Raw genomic sequence first — 16,830 nt, 5'->3', positions numbered from 1 at the left:
GGTGAGAGCGGGCGAGCGGCTTCAGGGCTGGGTCGGAGCGGCGCCGGGGTGGCTCCGGCCTTGAAGCCTCTGCCTCGGCTGGGGTCGTGATCCCAGGGCCCAGGCGTCCGGAGCCCCGCGTCGGCTCCCCGCCCGGCGCGCAGTCGGCTGCTCCCTCTCCTCCTCCCCCTGCTCGTGCGCCCGCCTGCTGTCTCGGTCAGAGAAAGAAAAGTGAGGGACGGAGGGGATGGGCCGGCGGGGCCTGGGCGCAAAGACGGCCGCGACGAGCCGGGTGACGAGAGGCGTCTTCGCACACCCGCACCGCACGCGCAGTGGCCGCTGTGAGAGAAGCGGTGGTTCGGCGTCCTCTCCAAAGGCAAAGATAACGAGCGTCTCCACAGCCGCGTCTGCCGTTCTGCAGCCTTTTCACGGCGCTGGACGGCGCTGTCCGGGCCGCCCCGGGCTGGCGTGAAGATCGTGCCCCGTCGAAGGAGGAAAGCAGACGGGTAGCCCCGGTCTCCGTCGCACCGATCCCACACGGGGTCCCCGAATAAAGCCCCAGAATGAGTCTCGGCGAAAGCGTGTGTGTGTGTGTGTGTGTGTGTGTGTGTGTGTGTGTGTGTGTGTCGGGGGGGATGCGTGTACCGGTGTGATGTGCGGTTGTGGTATATGTGTGCGGCGTGTGCGGTGTGGTTCGTCTATGTGTCTACACGTACGTGTGCGCACGGCTTCTCTCCCCCGCCCCGTGGGGCTGCAGGACGCCGCCGCCTCACGCCGACCACCAGGGGGCAGAGCGTCCCCACAAGTGGCTGGTGTCGCGGGGCGTCCCGCCGCGTTCCCGGGGAGCTGGGCCGGACAGGAGGGCGGGGAACCCCGGAGCCCAACAGGGCCCCGAAGGCGGCCAGCCTGGAGTGCCCCTCGGGTCCCTCGTCTCAGCACCCACCCCCCCAGTGCCAGCGCCGCCGTCAGCCGGCATCCCCCAGATTCCGTCCGCGTGGCGGAGGCGGCCCAGTCCCACGGCGTCCCCGGCGCGGACTGCGAGCGCGCGGGGGAGGGGGCTGGGGGGGCCCCGGCGGGCGGCCAGGGGGTGGGGCCCACGGCAGGGCCGCCTCCCCTCTTTCCCGGAGCCTGGGCGGAGAGGGAGGAAAACTTCCTGGCCTGGGCTCCGCGCCGTTCCGTCCGCCAGCCCTGCGGGCCCGCCCACCGACGCCTCCCCCGGCTCCCCAGTGTCCGCCATGGCCAAAGCCTACGACCACCTCTTCAAGTTGCTGCTCATCGGGGACTCGGGGGTGGGCAAGACTTGTCTCATCATTCGCTTTGCAGAGGACAGCTTCAACAACACCTACATTTCCACCATCGGTGAGCCCGCCGGCCGCGCCCCGACCCCCGGCTCCCCCAGGCCCTCACCCCTGCATCTCCACCCGCGGTGAGCGCGTTGGCGGAGCCTCCTGTCCTGTCCCACACCCCCAGCTCCCCCAGGCTTCCAGGTTACTAGTGGCCCCACTTTTCAGTCCTCCAGAGGGAGGCTTCTAAACTCTCTCAGCCCAGTCTCAGACCCACCCCCCGCACATCTCTCCGAATGGTACCCAACGTCGAAGCTCTCTGAGGCTGCGTAACTTCTCGGTTGTGCCAGCCCCTCGTTTTCCTGGTACCATCCTCCCTCATCCACGTCCTTCGCCCCAAATCCACATGAACCCTTCTGCGTTTATCGCCGTGCATCTCTCCCCACCCCCACCCACCTATAAGTCCTGACCGCCTCTGAATTTCCTGTGCCCCCTGTCCCTGAGCATGCTTTCCAGTTCCATTAGCCTCTTTCCATCTTGCTGAGTTTCAGACCCTCCCACTGCATCCCCACCTTACCACTTCCCAGTCTCCCTGCCCTTCAGCTTAATGGGGGTGGGCAGGGTGGGACAGAGTGACCCTCTGTCCTAGAAAGTGGCCCAAGTACTGGGAAGGTGGATATACAGTCAGCCAGGCAAGGATGGTAGGAGTGGGGGAACTTTTGGGGGCTCTGAGTCAGCCTGGTGACTCAGCCTCCTTGCTGGGCTCCCAAAGGGCTCTGGGGGGGGGCCCACGTTGCCACTAAGAACGCTGCCTCCCCTCCTCCCTTCTTGTCTTCATCTCATCTTCTCTGGCCTAGGAAATAAAACAAGGGGAGTCTCAAGACAATTCTGGTTAGAAAAAGAGAGGAAAATGCCCCCTCTTTCCTACTTCAGCCTTGGGAGGAATTTGTCTTGCTTGCAAGTGTGGCGGCTCCTTGACTAACACAAATTGCTTCAGCTGCCTCTTTCCTGGCTTTTTGTCCTATAGGGCTGGAGGGTGCCCGGGGCACCGAGAGTACAGCGTACTAGGAAAACAGAAGGGAAGAGGAAGCTGAAAGGCCTATTTTTTTATTTATGGGGTTGCCTGGGTGGCTCAGTGGGTTAAAGCTTTGCCTTCGGCTCAGGTCATGGTCTCAGGGTCCTGGGATCGAGCCCCGTGTCGGGCTCTCTGCTGGGCAGGGAGCCTGCTTCTCCCTCTTCTCTCTGCCTGCCTCTCTGCCTACTTGTGATCTCTCTCTCTGTGTCAAATAAAGAAATAAAGTCTTTTTAAAAAAAATTTTTATTTATTTGACGGAGAGATCACAAGTAGGCAGAGAGGCAGGCAGACAGAGAGGAGGAAGCAGGCTCCATCCCAGGACCCTGAGATCCTGACCTGACCCGGAGGCTGAGGTGTAACCCACTGAGCCACCCAGGTGCCCCTGAAAGTCCTATTTTGAGGGAGACACTGAACTAAGAGAACTGTCAGCTGGGGTTGCCGGGTGGCCCCAAGAGGTGCCTGAAGCTGCCCAGGAGAATTTCCATCACTTAGCCCTCCCAGATCCGTAACATCTCAGGAAAAACAATATGCTTACTGTACAAATACAGCTTTGAGAAAATTCTAGTTTCACTTGCAACAAGGTTGCTTCCCGAGTACAGCCCCTGCAGAGTTCCTAGTACTGCGGTGCCCCAGTCCCTCGTCTCCCAATCCTCCCTGGGTCTCAGCTTCAGCGTGTGCACTCCCTCCTAGGAATCGACTTCAAGATTCGCACTGTGGATGTAGAGGGGAAGAAGATCAAACTGCAGGTCTGGTGAGTGAACCCCCAGCACTGCGGGGCACGTTCCACCAGTTCCCTCCCACGCGCTCCCTCTCCCCACTGCTCCTTCCGCCACTTCTCCCAGGCCACTTCCTGTCACTGCCCTCAGACGTCCTCCTTCCATCTCTCTTCCAGCCTGCTCAACTATTTTCAGCTTTCTCGTAACTCTCTCGCCTCTCCTGGCTCCAGAGCATTCTCTGAACTTGACAGTAGATGTCTGCAGGGCTGTCCCGTGGGAAGGGCATTCAGGCGGGTCCCCAGCAAGCGGCGGAATTGAGGCGGTCAGTGTGTGCTCTCCCTGAGTCACGGAGAGCCTGGGGAGCCAAGCTGCGAGGGCCAGCCTGCCTCGGGAGAGCTGTGGGCTGCCGGCTGTGGAAGCGGGGGCGGCCTGGAGAAGCTTTAGGACGCAGCGGAGAAGAGCAGGTCGGGGCTTGCTGCTGAATGACTTTCATCCGTTACTGAGCCCCTTCGGATCTCTGCCCTCGTTTGTAAAGCAGGGACCAGACGACATGCGTCACGAGGGTAGGGCGAAGGAGGCGCTTGGCACCGAGTAAGTGTTCGACAGATAAGCCCGAGAGACCTTGTCCCTCGGGTCTGTGTCATCGCCCAGCCGTCCTACCTCCTTTGCCCCCTTTACTGTTTTCTGATGCTGTTCCTTTCAGCCCCACCATGTCGCAAGAGCTACATTCTTAGCAGGGGCATTTCTGTCTTTGGAGAACCATTCCCTCTTTCCTGCCCCTTCTTCAGGGACACGGCCGGCCAGGAGCGATTCAAGACGATAACGACTGCCTATTACCGTGGGGCCATGGTACGAGGTGTGGGTCTGGACGAGGCATGAGGCCGCAGAGTGGAGCTGTATGAGTACCCATGGGTAGGGCTGGGGCGGGGAAATCGGCAGGGGGCACAGTGCGCGAGTCCCACACGGACTATGGGGAGAAGCTTGGAGAGAATTTGCAGGGTTACTTGAAGGGGCAGGAAGCCCAAACGGGGGCAATGGGGCCCAAGGCTCCATGGTGAACTCTTGCCGTCCCGCAGGGCATTATCCTAGTATATGACATCACAGATGAGAAATCCTTCGAGAATATTCAGAGCTGGATGAAAAGCATCAAAGAGGTAAAGACCCTCCTGAAGAGATGGAAGAGCAGGAGCCGTGAAGGTGAGCAGGACCCCACTTGACTCTCCCTGCCTCTGTGCTCCCAGAACGCCTCAGCTGGGGTGGAGCGCCTGCTGCTGGGCAACAAGTGCGACATGGAGGCCAAGAGGAAGGTGCAGAAGGAGCGTGCCGTTAAGGTGAGGCCCAGGCCAAGATGGAGTTGGGTTCCAGAAGGCTGCCGCCCTTTTCCCACCTCTCCTCCTCCCTCCTCCACCCCACAGCTGGCTCGCGAGCATGGGATCCGATTCTTCGAGACCAGTGCCAAATCCAGCGCAAACGTGGATGAGGTGAGACACCCGCCAGGCCCAGCCCCACTCCCGGGGTGGCCGACAGACAGCAAGCCTGGCCCCCCCTGGCGTGTTCTGACCATGCACTCCTTTCCCCGTCAGGCTTTCAGTTCCCTGGCCCGGGACATCTTGCTCAAGTCAGGAGGCCGGAGACCGGTGAGTTGGTTCTGTTGGGATGGGCACAGCTGTGTGTGCATGAGCGCGCCTGTTAGGAGTGACACCGCAGGAGACGAGCAGTGCTAACGCCACCCAAGGGTGGATCCCCATCCAGCAGTGGACAGACCCCAGACAGCCACTGTCACCCTGATCCTGTGCCCTTCCCCCTCCAGGGAAACAGCCAAAAGCCCCCCGGCACTGACCTGAGAGCTTGTGACAAGAAGAACACCAGCAAGTGCTCCCTTGGCTGAGGACCCTAGGCCCGGAGGCTGGACCTGAGGGAGGCAGGGCTGTGGGTGGGCAGGGGAGGAACAGCACGTGGGACTTGGAGGGGCTGGAGGTAGGTAGATGCTGGAAGAGTAGGAGAAAATGCAGAAGAACACGGAAGGCGAGAGACGAAAAGGAGGTGGAGTAGAGAGGGAAGGAGAAGCAAGGAGGAGAGAGGCGAGGGGGTAACAGGAGGAGAGGGGGCAGGAAGAGACGGGAGGAGGAAAGAAGCGGCCCTAGGTGTCAGACCTTCCCTGGGCTTCTAGGGCAGACATAAATGTAAATAAACAGTTGATTTGTTGTTACTGGATCAGGTTTTAGGCTTGTGTGAGAAGTTGGCTCAGCACCCCCTCTGGAAGTTTGACCCTATGACCCTGCACAGTCTTGTCAGTATGAAGGACCAGCACCCACACAAAGGTCCCTGGTTTGGTGACATTCATCATCAGACCCAATTCCTGCCTCTGAGGTGCTTGGGCTGCCGGAACCAGGCTGGCTTCCTGTGACACCGGGACCTGTCCCCACATGGATGAGGAAAAGACCAGGAGATTCTCTGAACCTGGAGATCTGGACATCCTTTTTCTGTTATAGGGTTGACAGGAGCCTTGTGGGCAGAGCCTTGCCTGGTTTCCGGAGGACTCTTTCTTAGGCCTTCCCAGGGCAGTGACAGCCCTAGTCTCAAGGAAGTAACAGGTCCTGGTTTTATCCTGTGATTTCTTCAAGCGTCTCTGATTCCACCACCAGTCCTCTTAGGTAGCTGGTAGGCATTATTTTCCACTTTTATAGATGAGGAAAATGAGACACGGAGGAGATTCATTTAGTCATATATCTTTTTTTTTTCTTAACATTTATTTATTTGAGGAAAGAGCACGCGAGCGCACATAAGGGGTGGGGCCAGGAAGCAGACTCACCGCTCCGCAGGGAAACTGATGGGGTGGTGGACGCCAGCGAGGGGCTCTGGGATCATGACCTGAGCTGAACGCAGATGCTTAACTTACTGAGCCACCCTGGCACTGTAGTCATTAATCTTTTTTTTTTTTTTAAAGATTTTTATTTATTTGTCAGAGCAGTTGCACACAAGCAGGGGGAGTGGCAGAGGCAGAGGGAGAAGCAGGCTCCCCGCTGAGCAGGGAGCCTGATATGGGACTCAATCCCAGGACCCCAGGATCATGACCTGAGCCGAAGGCAGACGCTTAATGGACTGAGCCACCCACGCGCCCCACAGTCATAAATATTTATTGAACATTTAGTATGTGCCAAACACAATGGTCAATTTTGGGTGGAACTTACAAAAAGGACAAGCAAATTTTAACAAAAACAGTTCCTGGGGCACCTGGGTGGCTCAGTGGATTAAGCCCCTGTCTTTGGCTCAGGCCCTGATCTCAGGGTCCTGGGATCGAGCCCTGAATCCGGCTCTCTGCTCAGCGGAGAGCCTGCTTCCCCCTCTCTCTCTCTGCCTGATTCTGCCTACTTGTGATCTCTCTGTCAAGTAAATAAGTAAAATCTTTAAAAAAAAAAAAAAAAAAAAAAAACAGTTCCTAAATACTGAAAAACAAAGAGGCAAAACTACTGGCATGCTAAAAAACCACCACCCAGGGGCGCCTGGGTGGCTTAGTGGGTTAAAGCCTCTGCCTTCGGCTCAGGTCATGATCCCAGTGTCCTGGGATCAAGCCCCACATGGGGCTCTTTGCTCAGCAGGGAGCCTGCTTCCCTTCCTCTCTCTCTGCCTACCTGTGATCTCTGTCAAATAAATAAATAAAATCTTAAAAAAAAAAGAAAAAAGGAACCACCACCCACAAACTCAGGCTTGATGACGCATAGTCCCCATAAACATACACAGCCCCCTTGGACACTTGCACAGGAGTTTCTAAACAGCAAAATTATCTCACAGATAACCTTTTATCAGGGCTAATGAAAATGGCACATTTGGCTTCCACAAGTTTAATTTTACAGATAGGAAGTTCAAGGCACTTCAGAAATCCCCGTGCCGGTGGCATGGAAATGGATGGCACAACCTTGGGTCAGCAGCATCTGTGCCGCTGTTTTTTGGTAAAGGACAACACCAGGAAAAAGCCTGACCATGCTGGGAGGAGAACTTCGGAATGATTGCATACGTGTGTTAAGTATCAAACTTCTGCGGGGTGAAGATCAGCCCTGGGCTCTGTAGTCAGCAGCCCAGCTGGTGTGCTTTGCTCAGGGTTATGAGGAAAGACTTGCATTTTGTGAATCCCAGGAAGAACACTGACCTCTTCATCACACCCCAGAGCGGATGTTTGAAAATCCAGTATCAGGGGCGCCTGGGTGGCTCAGTGGGTTAAGCCTCTGCCTTTGGCTCAGGTCATGGTCTCAGGGTCCTCTGATCGAGGCCCACATCGGGCTCTCCACACAGTGGGGAGCCTGCTTCCCCCCACCTCTGCCTGCTTGTGATCTCTCTGTCAAATAAATAAAATCTTAAAAAAAAAAAATCCAGTATCCGTGCAGAAACCTACTCAGTTGCTTGGTACAGCTGTTGGAAGTGAGAGCTTAGGGCTCCCACAGCTTGTTACCAGCCGTGGTCAGGTTTGATAAGGAGTAACAGGTTGCTAGAAGGATTTCATCCAAACTTTCCTAACCGCTAAAAGCTACTGGAAAATACACCTACTTCCCGTTACATACAACTATAGACATGTACAAACAGTAACTTCAAGGAATGAGCAAACAGTCACAAGAAAAGTAAAGTTTGGTCTCAACTCCCATCTGATGGTCTTTCCACAGTCTGATCCTTCCTGCTCCTGAGGACCCAGCAGCCTTTATGGGATGCAGCATTGCATATGCGCTTCAACTTAAATGCAGTGCTCTAGCCCTTAGGGCTGTGGGGTGGGGGGAGGCCAGGAAGACTTACGGGGATAGGAGAATGTGGGGTAGGGTTAACCAAACAGGCAAGCCGTTTCGTCTTGAGAAGTGGGGGACAGATTACTACTAGTGACCCTAATTGTATGAATTTAAGTACCCCCTGAACTCACTCGGTCTTATTGTCTGGGAGGCTGTGAACCCACGTGTATGTAAAATTAGGAGGAAATTACGGGCAGAGTTCGATTGCCAGGCAGTAAAGCACGAACCCAGAGGGCAGGGCAAGTCTCCCGGAGGGTTATCTCTATGGGGTGGAAAGCGGGGGGTGAATCTTTGGCCTTGGAATCGCTCTTCTGGGCCCTCCCGCTCAGCCTCTGGGTGGCCCTGCAAGTCACTTCTATTCTGAGCTTCCAACATAGGGACAAAACAGGATCACCGAAGACCAAGGTGACCGAAACGTTGACGTCAAGAAGTAGGACAGTGATGGGACCCAGTGCAATCAGAGGAAAAAGAAAATACTTGGTTACACGTCGCCCTAACCCTGGAAACTGCGCACGAACGTTCCCGTTTCGGAGGCTACCGAGAGGCGGCCGGCGCCCTGCAGGCCCGCCTCGGTTCTTCCCGGGACTCCTGGTCCCGCGCTCCCGTCCCGGAGCGAATGGCGCTCCCACCGAGGAGCCGGAGCGCGGAGCTCGCCAGAGTACCGGGCCCGGGGGCAGTCCGGGAGCAGCGACACCGGCGGCTCGGCCGGGGGAGCGGAGACACGGCGCCCCGGGCTGGGGAAGTGCGGGGGCGCCTCGCTCCCGGGACCATCCGGAAAGGAACGGGGCCGGGTGGCGGCTCATCCCCGCGCTTTCGGAGGTGGCGGCGGACGGTTCCGTGTCGCTGCTCTCCTCGCCCACAGGGGGCCAGTGGGCGGCCACGCAGAAGGACCCGGCCGCCGCGAACACCCGCCAAGCGGCCCCTACCCAACCCGCCGCCTGCGGAGGGCCGAGACTCGCGCGCCTGCGCGGAACGACTCAGCCGCGGGAATCCTCCCAGGTCCCGGCATTCCCCGCGGCTGCGGCCTTTTCTCCCGCCCCGCCCCTCCCCCCAAACGCGGGCCCGGCATCCTCCGCGGAGCAAGATGGCGGCGGCCGGGACGGCCCCGGAGGTGACGGGGCGCTAGGCCGTCCGCCCCGCGGCCTCTCCCGAGGGCCGTGCGGGTCCCAGGAAGCGAGCTCAAGCCCATTCCAACGAAGGCGTGATGGCTTTTCCTGCCGTGGCCGTGGGGACGCCCCAGTGATGCCTCTGCCCTGAGAGGCAGTGTCGGCTTCTCGCAGCCCTGACTGGACCTCCGGAGCCTGCGGCGGAAGCGCCCCGGCCGAGGCACGAGGCCGGTCTCGCAAGTCCCTCCGCCCCGACAGGCGCGACCCTGAGCGCTCCATGCCTGCGGGCGGAGGGAGGCGGCGCCTCCCCCAGGGCTGCCACCTCTGCTGGCTGCTCTGCGCTTTCGCCCTAAAGCTCTGGTGAGGAGCGGCGGAGGGCGGAGGGGCCGGGAGGACCGCGTCGTCCCCGCCCCTCGTGGGGAAGGGGGGTGGGGGGAGGGCGCGCGGGATCCGGCGCCGCGGAGGTGGGGACTTCCCTGTTTTCTGGCTTCTGATTTGTGCCTCCCCGTCCCCCACCCTCCTCGCTCCGGCTGCAGCCAGGCCGAGGCCCCCGCGCCCGCGGAGAAGCTGTCAGGTGGGTGATGGTGCGCCGGCCCGGCCCCCCGTCCTCCCACCGAGCCGGAGCGCAGGTGGGGACGCGGGCGGTCAGCGGTGCTGGGAGGTCGGGTGGGCCGCACCTTCGCGAGACCCATTTTCCGAACGAGGTCTGGGGCTGGCCTTTCTCTGCCGTTGCAGTGGGCGCCTCGAACCTGCCGTGCTGGCTGGTGGAAGAGTTCGCGGTGGCAGAGGAGTGCGCGCCGTGCTCCCGTTTCCAGGCCGTGAGTATGTGCTCCCTCCCCGCTGCCGTCTCGGCCTGCGTGTGCCCCCGCATCGCCTTTCGGTGTTTTTCCTTGCAGTCTCGGTGTGTGTCCCCTTGGTTTCCCTCCGAAAATGTGCCATTTCCTAAGTTAATGGTAATATTTGGCTAATAATCATATTCATTTAAAGAAAAACTTACTTTTAGGGGCACCTGGGTGGCTCAGTCAGTTGAGCCTCCTTGACTTTCACCTGGGTGGTGATCTCAGGGTCGTGCCCCTTCTTGTGGGGATCTGGGCTCTTGCTTGACATCCTCCTCTCTACCACTTGCCAGGTTCATGTGCCCTTACTCTAACTCTTTGAAGATTTTTTTTTTTAAGATTTTATTTATTTGACAGAGATCACAAGCAGGCAGAGAGGCAGGCAGAGAGGGAGGAGGAAGCAGGGTCCCCACTGAGCAGAGAGCCCCACGCGACCCAAGCTGAAGGCAGAGGCTTAACCCACTGAACCACCCAGGTGCCCTGAAGATTTTTTTTTTTTTTTTAAGATTTTATTTGTTTATGTGACAGAGATCACAAGTAGGCAGAGAGGCAGGCAGAGAGGGAGGAGGAAGCAGGCTCCCCACTGAGCAGAGAGCCTGACTTGGGGCTGGATCCCAGGACCCTGAGATCATGACCTGAGCCAAAGGCAGAGGCTTAACCCACTGAGCCACCCAGGCACCCCTGAAGATTTTTTTTAACCTATAATTATTACAAACCGGTTTTGGGTTATTTTTGTGTTTTGTTTTGTTTTGTTTTTTTCCTAATAGACTTTATTTGCAAGACAGCTGGTACATAAGCTTGGGGGCGGGGCATAGGGAGAGGGAGAAGCCGGATGAGGGGCTCCCTCCCAGGACCCTGGGATCATGACCTGAGCTGAAGGCAGAGGCTTAACCATTTGAGGCCCCCAGGCGCCCCTAAATATCTTATCTTTAAGCGCTACAGCAATGTGAGGCTGGAGCTCCTAACTCTGAGATCAAGACTCAAATGCTGACTGAGCCAGCTAGGCACCCCGGTCATGATCATTTTTAATCCCATGGGCTCTGGAATCTGTCCCTCTTAGGCTGTTGCCTCTGAAGTGTTCTAATATGTTAATGGTCACGCAACCAGTACCTCCATCATCCCCATTAGAACTCTCTCTTGGGGCACCTGGCTGGCTCAGTCGGTAAGTGTCTGCCTTCAGCTCAGGTCATGATCCCTGGGTCCTGGGTTTGAGCCCCACATCGGGCTCCCTGCTCAGTGGGGGCCTGCTTCTCCCTCTCCCTGCTTGTGTTCTCTCTCTTGCTGTCTCTGTCAAATAAAGACAATCCTTAAAAACAAACAATTTCTTTGTTGGTTCTCTGTTGCCCATCAGCTCTGAGCCATAGCAGGTGGACACCTGGCGCTTCTGAATGGCAGTTTTTCTGCTTCTGCTGCCCTTTCCTGACATGTGCTTTGGTCCTTTTCTTCTGACAGAAAACCACCCCTGAGTGTGGTTCCACAGGGTATGTGGAGAAAATCACATGCAGCTCATCTAAGAGGAATGAATTCAAAAGGCAAGTGTTGTTTCTCATCTTGGAACCTTCTAGATCACGTCTTTTGTTCTTGTGATGTTAGGCAGACTAATAGCCCCACATCTTTCTGTCTGGAGGTCGTGTGGCATATGGGGGTCGGGGGAACCAAAGTATTTGAATCCACGTTCCAGCTCTCATCCTCAGCACTTCATCATTGGTCTCATTTTCTCATCAGTAGAATTGGTTAATACCAGCTCTGTTTACCTCACTAGAAAATAAGTTGAACGACAGATTCAAGTGGGATTTGTATAGGGTAAACACGTTAGAAGGATGACTGTGGCTTCCTCTTTTCTCTCAGATGTATCTTGATTAGGCTTCACTAGAAGGGAGATTGGAGGGAGAGTGGTTCAGCCTTCCCTGGGAATAACTGTTTCTTCCTGCTCTTAGCTGCCGCTCAGCTCTGATGGAACAACATTTATTCTGGAAATTTGAAGGGGCCATCGTGGGTGTGGCCTTGGTCTTTGCTTGCCTTGTCATCATTCGTCAGCGACAGCTGGACAGAAAAGCTCTGGAAAAGGTCCGGAAGCAAATCGAGTCCATATAGCTACCTTCCACTTTTTGATAGGGGCCTTAGGGATTGTACCTCAGACACAGACAGTAGAATGAACGGACTTGGGCCCTTTGTTCTTGGGAACTTGTGGTGGCACCTACTTCTCTGTCTCTTGTCTAGATCATTAACGAGCAAAATACAGAATAGTTTTCTTCTCTATTATAATTTGGTTTGGGACAGAAAGTCCTGGTGGCAGAAATGGGATAGCAGCTTTAGGCCCCAGTGTACCAACTACCTATCTTCCCCTTCTTCTGGTACTTATTTAAAATTTTCAGGACAAAATTTCAGCAAAAAAGTTTATTTCTCAGCCAAAACCTCTGTTTTCCCCCAACCCTAACCCCCCCCCCCAAAATAAAATTGCAGATGTATAACAAAAGTATCTGAAATGCCTCATCACATAGCCTGGGCCTCAGGGTACAGATACTTAGGGTGTCCTGAAATGATTCAGACCCCGAGGCCAAAGAACTCCGAATAGGAATCCCAGCGGAAAGAGCCATCGGGGATCCTGGATTCCTTACTGTGGTTGGAAGTGGCTTGGGAAATGTTCCAGCTCACATCTCATCTGCATGCAGGACAGTTCTGACATGCCCACTGGGGCCTGTCTTCCCTCCCCTCTTCTCCAGCAGGTTCCTTGTTGAGCCATTGACACCCGTGGCCCTAGGTGGCCCCTCCAATCTGGGCTCTACCGCTGTGGTCTCCAAGTTTTCTGTTATGTCCTTGTGAGTCAGGATATTTCTGGAAATCACTGTGGGCAGTAATAGAGTGTTCCCTTGGATGGGGGGGTCCTAGACAGGATGGGACCGACCTCCCACCTTCTGACTACCCCCAGAAAGCGGAGTCCCACCCTGCCCCGCCTCACCTCCCTGTGGCTGGTGATCATTGGTGCCAGCTTCCCGCAGACCCTGCAAGGGGCTGACACTGGGCAGGATGATGAGGGCCAGAGAAAAAAGGAGGATCTGGAGAAAGCAAAGGGACACTTGGGTTGTGGGGACACTAAAGGAGGGGCCCAAGGGCAGCATGAACAGAGGGCAGTTGCAGTCATTGGGGATGGGAAAGTGGGTATGGTTGGGAGTGGGGATGTCAGGGTAGAGGTGGGGGCAGATGGGAAGTAGGTAGTACCAGAACACAAGTGCCGGTCTGGGCAGCTTTGTTGGAGGTCTGGGCAGTGAGCGTCCGCAGCTGGTGGAGCTGAGCTTCCAGAGCGCTGGCGCACCAGAGAGAGGAGGAGGACGAATGGAGAGTCCGCTCTCCTGGGAGCCGGGCGCCCGAATGAGCCCTGTGTGCCACACGCCCTCCCCCCGGGGCGCACTGTCCTCTGTCACGTACATATTGTGCCTCTCCAGCTCCCGGACTTTCTTCTGTAGTTCCTGGTTCTGTGCAGAACAGGCAGCTGCTCTAGAGAGCGCGGAAAGGTAGGACAGTCTGCAGTCACGTGGTGCCAGACCTGGCCTGCCTTGGTAACGAAGGAGTCCCCCAATGTGGCCCACAGGGGGCAAGACACTAAGTCCAGACATACCTGCTCTCTAGCCCGTCGATGTACTCTTTCTTCCGTCGCCGACTGTCCTGCGCCGACTGCTTGTTACGGATCTTCCTCCTGACCTTCTTGAGGGCCCTCTCCTCTGCCTGGGGGCCCCGGGTGTGTCAGTGCTGGGCCTTTAACCTGCCTCAACTCCCCACTTGCTCTTGTAATCCTGGCTCTTCAGAGGCCATGTTGGGGCCACTGGGTTGGGTTTGGGATACTCTTTGGGGGAGCATGTTACCTTAGTGAGGGGCAGGTGAGAGGGCAGGGAAACCCCTTCCTGTCCCAGCAGACGCTTCTCCTCCTCTGTCAGGAACAACGTTTGACAGGGCAGCTGGTGGAGAACAGAGAAAATCGATGAGGGGGGGAGGGTCTTCCCTTTCCCATTACCCAGGGCCACGCCCCCTACACACCTGGAGAGTTTCCCATTTGTGCTAAGGAATAAGTAACCATGAAATGAGGTGAGGGAGGGAACTTCAGACAGGCCCTGGACCAAGCCAGAGGGGCCTCCTGGGGCTGTGAAGGGAGAGGAGGGCTTATGTTACATGCTTTGCCCCCAGACTTAGGACCTTGGCACTCTGAGCAAACTAGGGAGGGCTTGTTCTGGTGCGTGCCTCCCCGATTCCGAAGGGTGTTTGAAGACAGGAACTCACTAAGGCAGGGTTTGCTTAATCTCACAGCAAGCAAATGATTCCCTTTTGCCCGTTAACTTTCACTGGGCAGTGTGTTGTCTCAGCAGGGTCAACGTCAGGGAGCTCCCTGGGGCAGTGACCCATTTGCCCTCAGGGTCTGAGCCCCACTTTCAAGACTAAAACTCGGTCTCCTCGCAAAGAACTCCCAAGGGTCGCCAGACTTAGCTTCTCATAACATAGTATGTGGGGCAGGTAGATGACATCTGGTGAACCTGAGCCTGTCAACTGAGGAAACTGCCTTTCCGATGCTCCTTTTTGAAATACTTGTGCTTCACTCTGACTTCAGAGGAATTTGTCTCTGCTGTTGGCTCCTGATGGCCTTTGGCATCTAGCCAAGCCATTTCTTGTCGTCTTGCCTCTTCCTGATGATCCCTTGCTCCCCTGAAGCCACAAACTCCCCAGTGTTTTGATGGGAAAGCAAGCCTAGAAGCATCAGACTTTTTAAGGTCCCTCAATTCTGAGCTGCTTGGCTTGGACCCTGGGGCCAGCTTCAGCCACAGACTGGCAGGAAGACTAGAACTTCTTTCCAGTGACTGTTGGTCAACAGTGACCTGAGAAAGACCCCTTTCTCCCCCTACTGCAGAAAGCAGAGCAGCCAGTCTTCCGAAGGCACCAGTGTGTTACCCCCCAGGGTGGTGGGTGCAGCTGCACAGTTGTTTTGGCGGAAAATTCTCCACCCGGTGCCTCCTAGCAGGCTGAATCCCACTCCGTGTCCTGACCTGTGGCTGAGTAAACTGCACACAAGGTCTGGGCTTTCTCCCAGGCCCTCTGCCCAGATTCCCTCACCCCACCTTCTTATTTGAGTCGTCACCACCTTACTTTCAAAGGCTTGTCTCCCTTGTCCTTTCGTGCTCTCAGAGTTGCTCATGCCTCTCTGATCTTCAGGGCCCACAAAAACTGGGGCAGGGTGAGCATGACTGTTCCCCTTCCTCAGTCCCTCACCCCATCTGTGTGGGTGCGTCTCTTTGCATCCGGGAGTGCGGCTCTGGCTGGCTAAGACTCACCAGGGTCGCGGGAGGTACTGGGTTTACAGCGCCCACTCTGGGTAGCGTGTGAGCATGAGCAGCGAGGGGCAGCTCCCCGACAGAGCAGGCAGCAGGCACCGTACATGGTGGGCTCCGTGGACCTGAGGGAGACACAGGTGGCTAGGAGAAAGGAGAGGAAGGGTAGACCCTAATGGCAGTGGGGCCTGGGGAGAGGCACAGGTTGGGGAAACCCCTTAGCCCCGGGAATAGGGCTGGACCTGAAAGGCCACTCTCCCCTTCCCACAAAGAACACTGACCTAGCTGGAGAGAGATGAGCCCTACAGCCGGCCCAGCTTCCCTTTGCCGCCTCTCCAGGCCCCCTGCCTCATAGACAACCTCACAGAGAGCAGGGGAACTGTGTGCGAGGCCGGGGTCCTCGGAGATGGCACTGTCACTGCCACGAGATGCCTCTGAGCAGTACACTTCATTGGGATCAATGAACAGCTGCAGGAAGTCTTCGGGCTCACTCTCCTGAAGGCCCTACAGTGTGAGAGAGCACGCAGGTGTGCAGGGGAGAGTTCTGGAGAGCGGCGCGCCATCAGACCAAGGTACGCCCCGCTTCAATTTCAGTCCCCCATGTCCTGGGACATCTTAGGGGCTCGGTCTCCAGATGACTCCCCTCGCAGCTGTGTCTCGGCCCACCCCCACCTGCGTGCCTCACACTCACACAGCCCCGTCCCCCGCTGGGCTCCCAGCCTCCAGGCTCTCGGAGCTGAGGCCCTGGGACCTCTGGGGCGGGGCAGGGGAGTCCCAGCTCCAGGAAGGCTCCTGCTGAGACCTCTTCTGGGGGCTCCAGCCACACGTCCAGCAGGTCGGGGGTTCGGAAGTCCATCCTGCGGGGAGAGCTGCAGGAGGGTGAGCGCACCCTCCCCACGCAGCTGCTGGGTGCCCCCCCCCTTCCTCACCTGGCCCCCGGGGGTCTTCTCCCGTCACCCCCTTGCCTCACCTGCCCCTCCCCCCCCCCGGGGGACCTCGCCTCCGGCCTTCTCTCTGCTTCAGACGAACGGGCCCACCGCCGCCTAGCCGGTCCCGAAGAGCCCAGCCCCGCCGAGCCTGCCCAGCCCGCACACCGCCGCTACTCCTCCCTCCAGGATCTCGCATCCTGGACCGGCCCAGCCAAGCCCCGCCCCCGGCCTGACTCCGGCCGCGCGAAGCGGGCTGTCCCTGGCCGGGAGCCACGGCGGGGGCTGGGAGCCCAGGCGTCCGCGGACCGGACTGCAGGAAGGCACGGGCAGCCCTCCCTGCCTCAGTTTCTCCTAGCGACAGCAAATCTTCCCGAGAGTCTGGGGGCTCTTCAGGGAAGGACGGCAATGGCTGGGACCGGAGGACACCAAGTGCCTGTTCTCCCGCCGTCACTTAGTCAGACGAGCGCACCACAGGCCGGAAAACAAAAGCGGGAAGCGGCGGCCGACCGCCGGGCACTGGCCGAGGCAGCCTCGAGGTGCTCTGTCCGCTCTGGGGTCTGATTGGACGCAAGAGGATGAGGGGCAGGACACAGAGCCAATGGGAGCGCCGCCTCGAGGCAGGCTGCGCGCTGACTGGTCGGAGGCTGCCAAGGGGGGCGGGGTGCCGCGGTGGCCGCTCCGGGAAGACTCCGGTTCCCACCCCGTGGCCCGGCAGGTGCAGGTGCGCCGGGGCGTTCCGAGGCCTCGCGCGGAGGGGCGCAGCCGCTTCCCGCGTGACCGCCAGGCCCTGGCTAGGACCCGGGCGAGGGTGACTAACAGGTT

The 16,830-nt window shown here is 57.7% G+C and overlaps 3 protein-coding genes across 4 annotated transcripts; 2 read left to right on the top strand and 1 right to left on the bottom strand.

Moving 5' to 3' along the window:
• The first annotated feature begins 944 nt into the window (after positions 1 to 944).
• RAB13 (RAB13, member RAS oncogene family) lies at positions 945 to 5,050 on the top strand. Its single transcript, XM_032845138.1, has 8 exons — positions 945 to 1,338; positions 3,028 to 3,088; positions 3,842 to 3,902; positions 4,130 to 4,207; positions 4,295 to 4,384; positions 4,469 to 4,534; positions 4,637 to 4,690; positions 4,864 to 5,050. Exons 1-8 carry the CDS (start codon positions 1,215 to 1,217, stop codon positions 4,939 to 4,941), a joined length of 612 nt encoding a protein of 203 aa, XP_032701029.1. The 5' UTR covers positions 945 to 1,214; the 3' UTR covers positions 4,942 to 5,050.
• Positions 5,051 to 8,886: 3,836 nt separating this feature from the next.
• JTB (jumping translocation breakpoint) lies at positions 8,887 to 12,208 on the top strand. The gene is made up of 5 exons (XM_032845076.1): positions 8,887 to 9,291; positions 9,468 to 9,505; positions 9,667 to 9,749; positions 11,220 to 11,299; positions 11,705 to 12,208. Exons 1-5 carry the CDS (start codon positions 9,209 to 9,211, stop codon positions 11,859 to 11,861), a joined length of 441 nt encoding a protein of 146 aa, XP_032700967.1. The 5' UTR covers positions 8,887 to 9,208; the 3' UTR covers positions 11,862 to 12,208.
• CREB3L4 (cAMP responsive element binding protein 3 like 4) lies at positions 12,203 to 16,551 on the bottom strand. Of its 2 annotated transcripts, none has more exons than XM_032845074.1 (10): positions 16,050 to 16,551; positions 15,771 to 15,948; positions 15,361 to 15,583; positions 15,083 to 15,204; positions 13,628 to 13,720; positions 13,384 to 13,490; positions 13,194 to 13,262; positions 12,987 to 13,071; positions 12,727 to 12,823; positions 12,203 to 12,612 (listed from the first exon to the last, which is right to left on the bottom strand). In XM_032845074.1, exons 1-10 carry the CDS (start codon positions 16,202 to 16,204, stop codon positions 12,419 to 12,421), a joined length of 1,323 nt encoding a protein of 440 aa, XP_032700965.1. In that variant the 5' UTR covers positions 16,205 to 16,551; the 3' UTR covers positions 12,203 to 12,418. The 2 variants fall into 2 exon arrangements, with proteins under 2 accessions (XP_032700965.1, XP_032700966.1); XM_032845075.1 differs by having other exon boundaries at positions 15,882 to 15,948; positions 16,050 to 16,548.
• Between the last annotated feature and the right edge of the window lie 279 nt (positions 16,552 to 16,830).

The sequence above is a fragment of the Lontra canadensis genome, unplaced genomic scaffold (genome assembly GCF_010015895.1).
Source record: "Lontra canadensis isolate GAN:19392208 unplaced genomic scaffold, GSC_riverotter_1.0 scaffold160, whole genome shotgun sequence".
Lineage (NCBI taxonomy): Eukaryota > Metazoa > Chordata > Mammalia > Carnivora > Mustelidae > Lontra > Lontra canadensis.
This window is presented reverse-complemented; position numbering and strand designations above follow the sequence as displayed.

What these genes read in the sequence shown, in the direction of transcription:
- RAB13 (XM_032845138.1), top strand. Translation starts at nt 1,215, where the DNA reads ATGGCCAAAGCCTACGACCACCTCTTCAAGTTGCTGCTCATCGGGGAC. An exon ending in CACCTACATTTCCACCATCG is followed by an intron (nt 1,339 to 3,027) that starts GTGAGCCCGCCG and finishes ACTCCCTCCTAG; the next exon opens with GAATCGACTTCAAGATTCGC. An exon ending in AAGATCAAACTGCAGGTCTG is followed by an intron (nt 3,089 to 3,841) that starts GTGAGTGAACCC and finishes CCCCTTCTTCAG; the next exon opens with GGACACGGCCGGCCAGGAGC.
- JTB (XM_032845076.1), top strand. Translation starts at nt 9,209, where the DNA reads ATGCCTGCGGGCGGAGGGAGGCGGCGCCTCCCCCAGGGCTGCCACCTC. An exon ending in CGTGCTCCCGTTTCCAGGCC is followed by an intron (nt 9,750 to 11,219) that starts GTGAGTATGTGC and finishes TTCTTCTGACAG; the next exon opens with AAAACCACCCCTGAGTGTGG. An exon ending in AAGAGGAATGAATTCAAAAG is followed by an intron (nt 11,300 to 11,704) that starts GCAAGTGTTGTT and finishes TCCTGCTCTTAG; the next exon opens with CTGCCGCTCAGCTCTGATGG.
- CREB3L4 (XM_032845074.1), bottom strand. Translation starts at nt 16,204, where the DNA reads ATGCGAGATCCTGGAGGGAGGAGTAGCGGCGGTGTGCGGGCTGGGCAG. An exon ending in CCGGGGGGGGGGAGGGGCAG is followed by an intron (nt 15,949 to 16,049) that starts GTGAGGCAAGGG and finishes ACCCTCCTGCAG; the next exon opens with CTCTCCCCGCAGGATGGACT. An exon ending in CCAGCGGGGGACGGGGCTGT is followed by an intron (nt 15,584 to 15,770) that starts GTGAGTGTGAGG and finishes CTCACACTGTAG; the next exon opens with GGCCTTCAGGAGAGTGAGCC.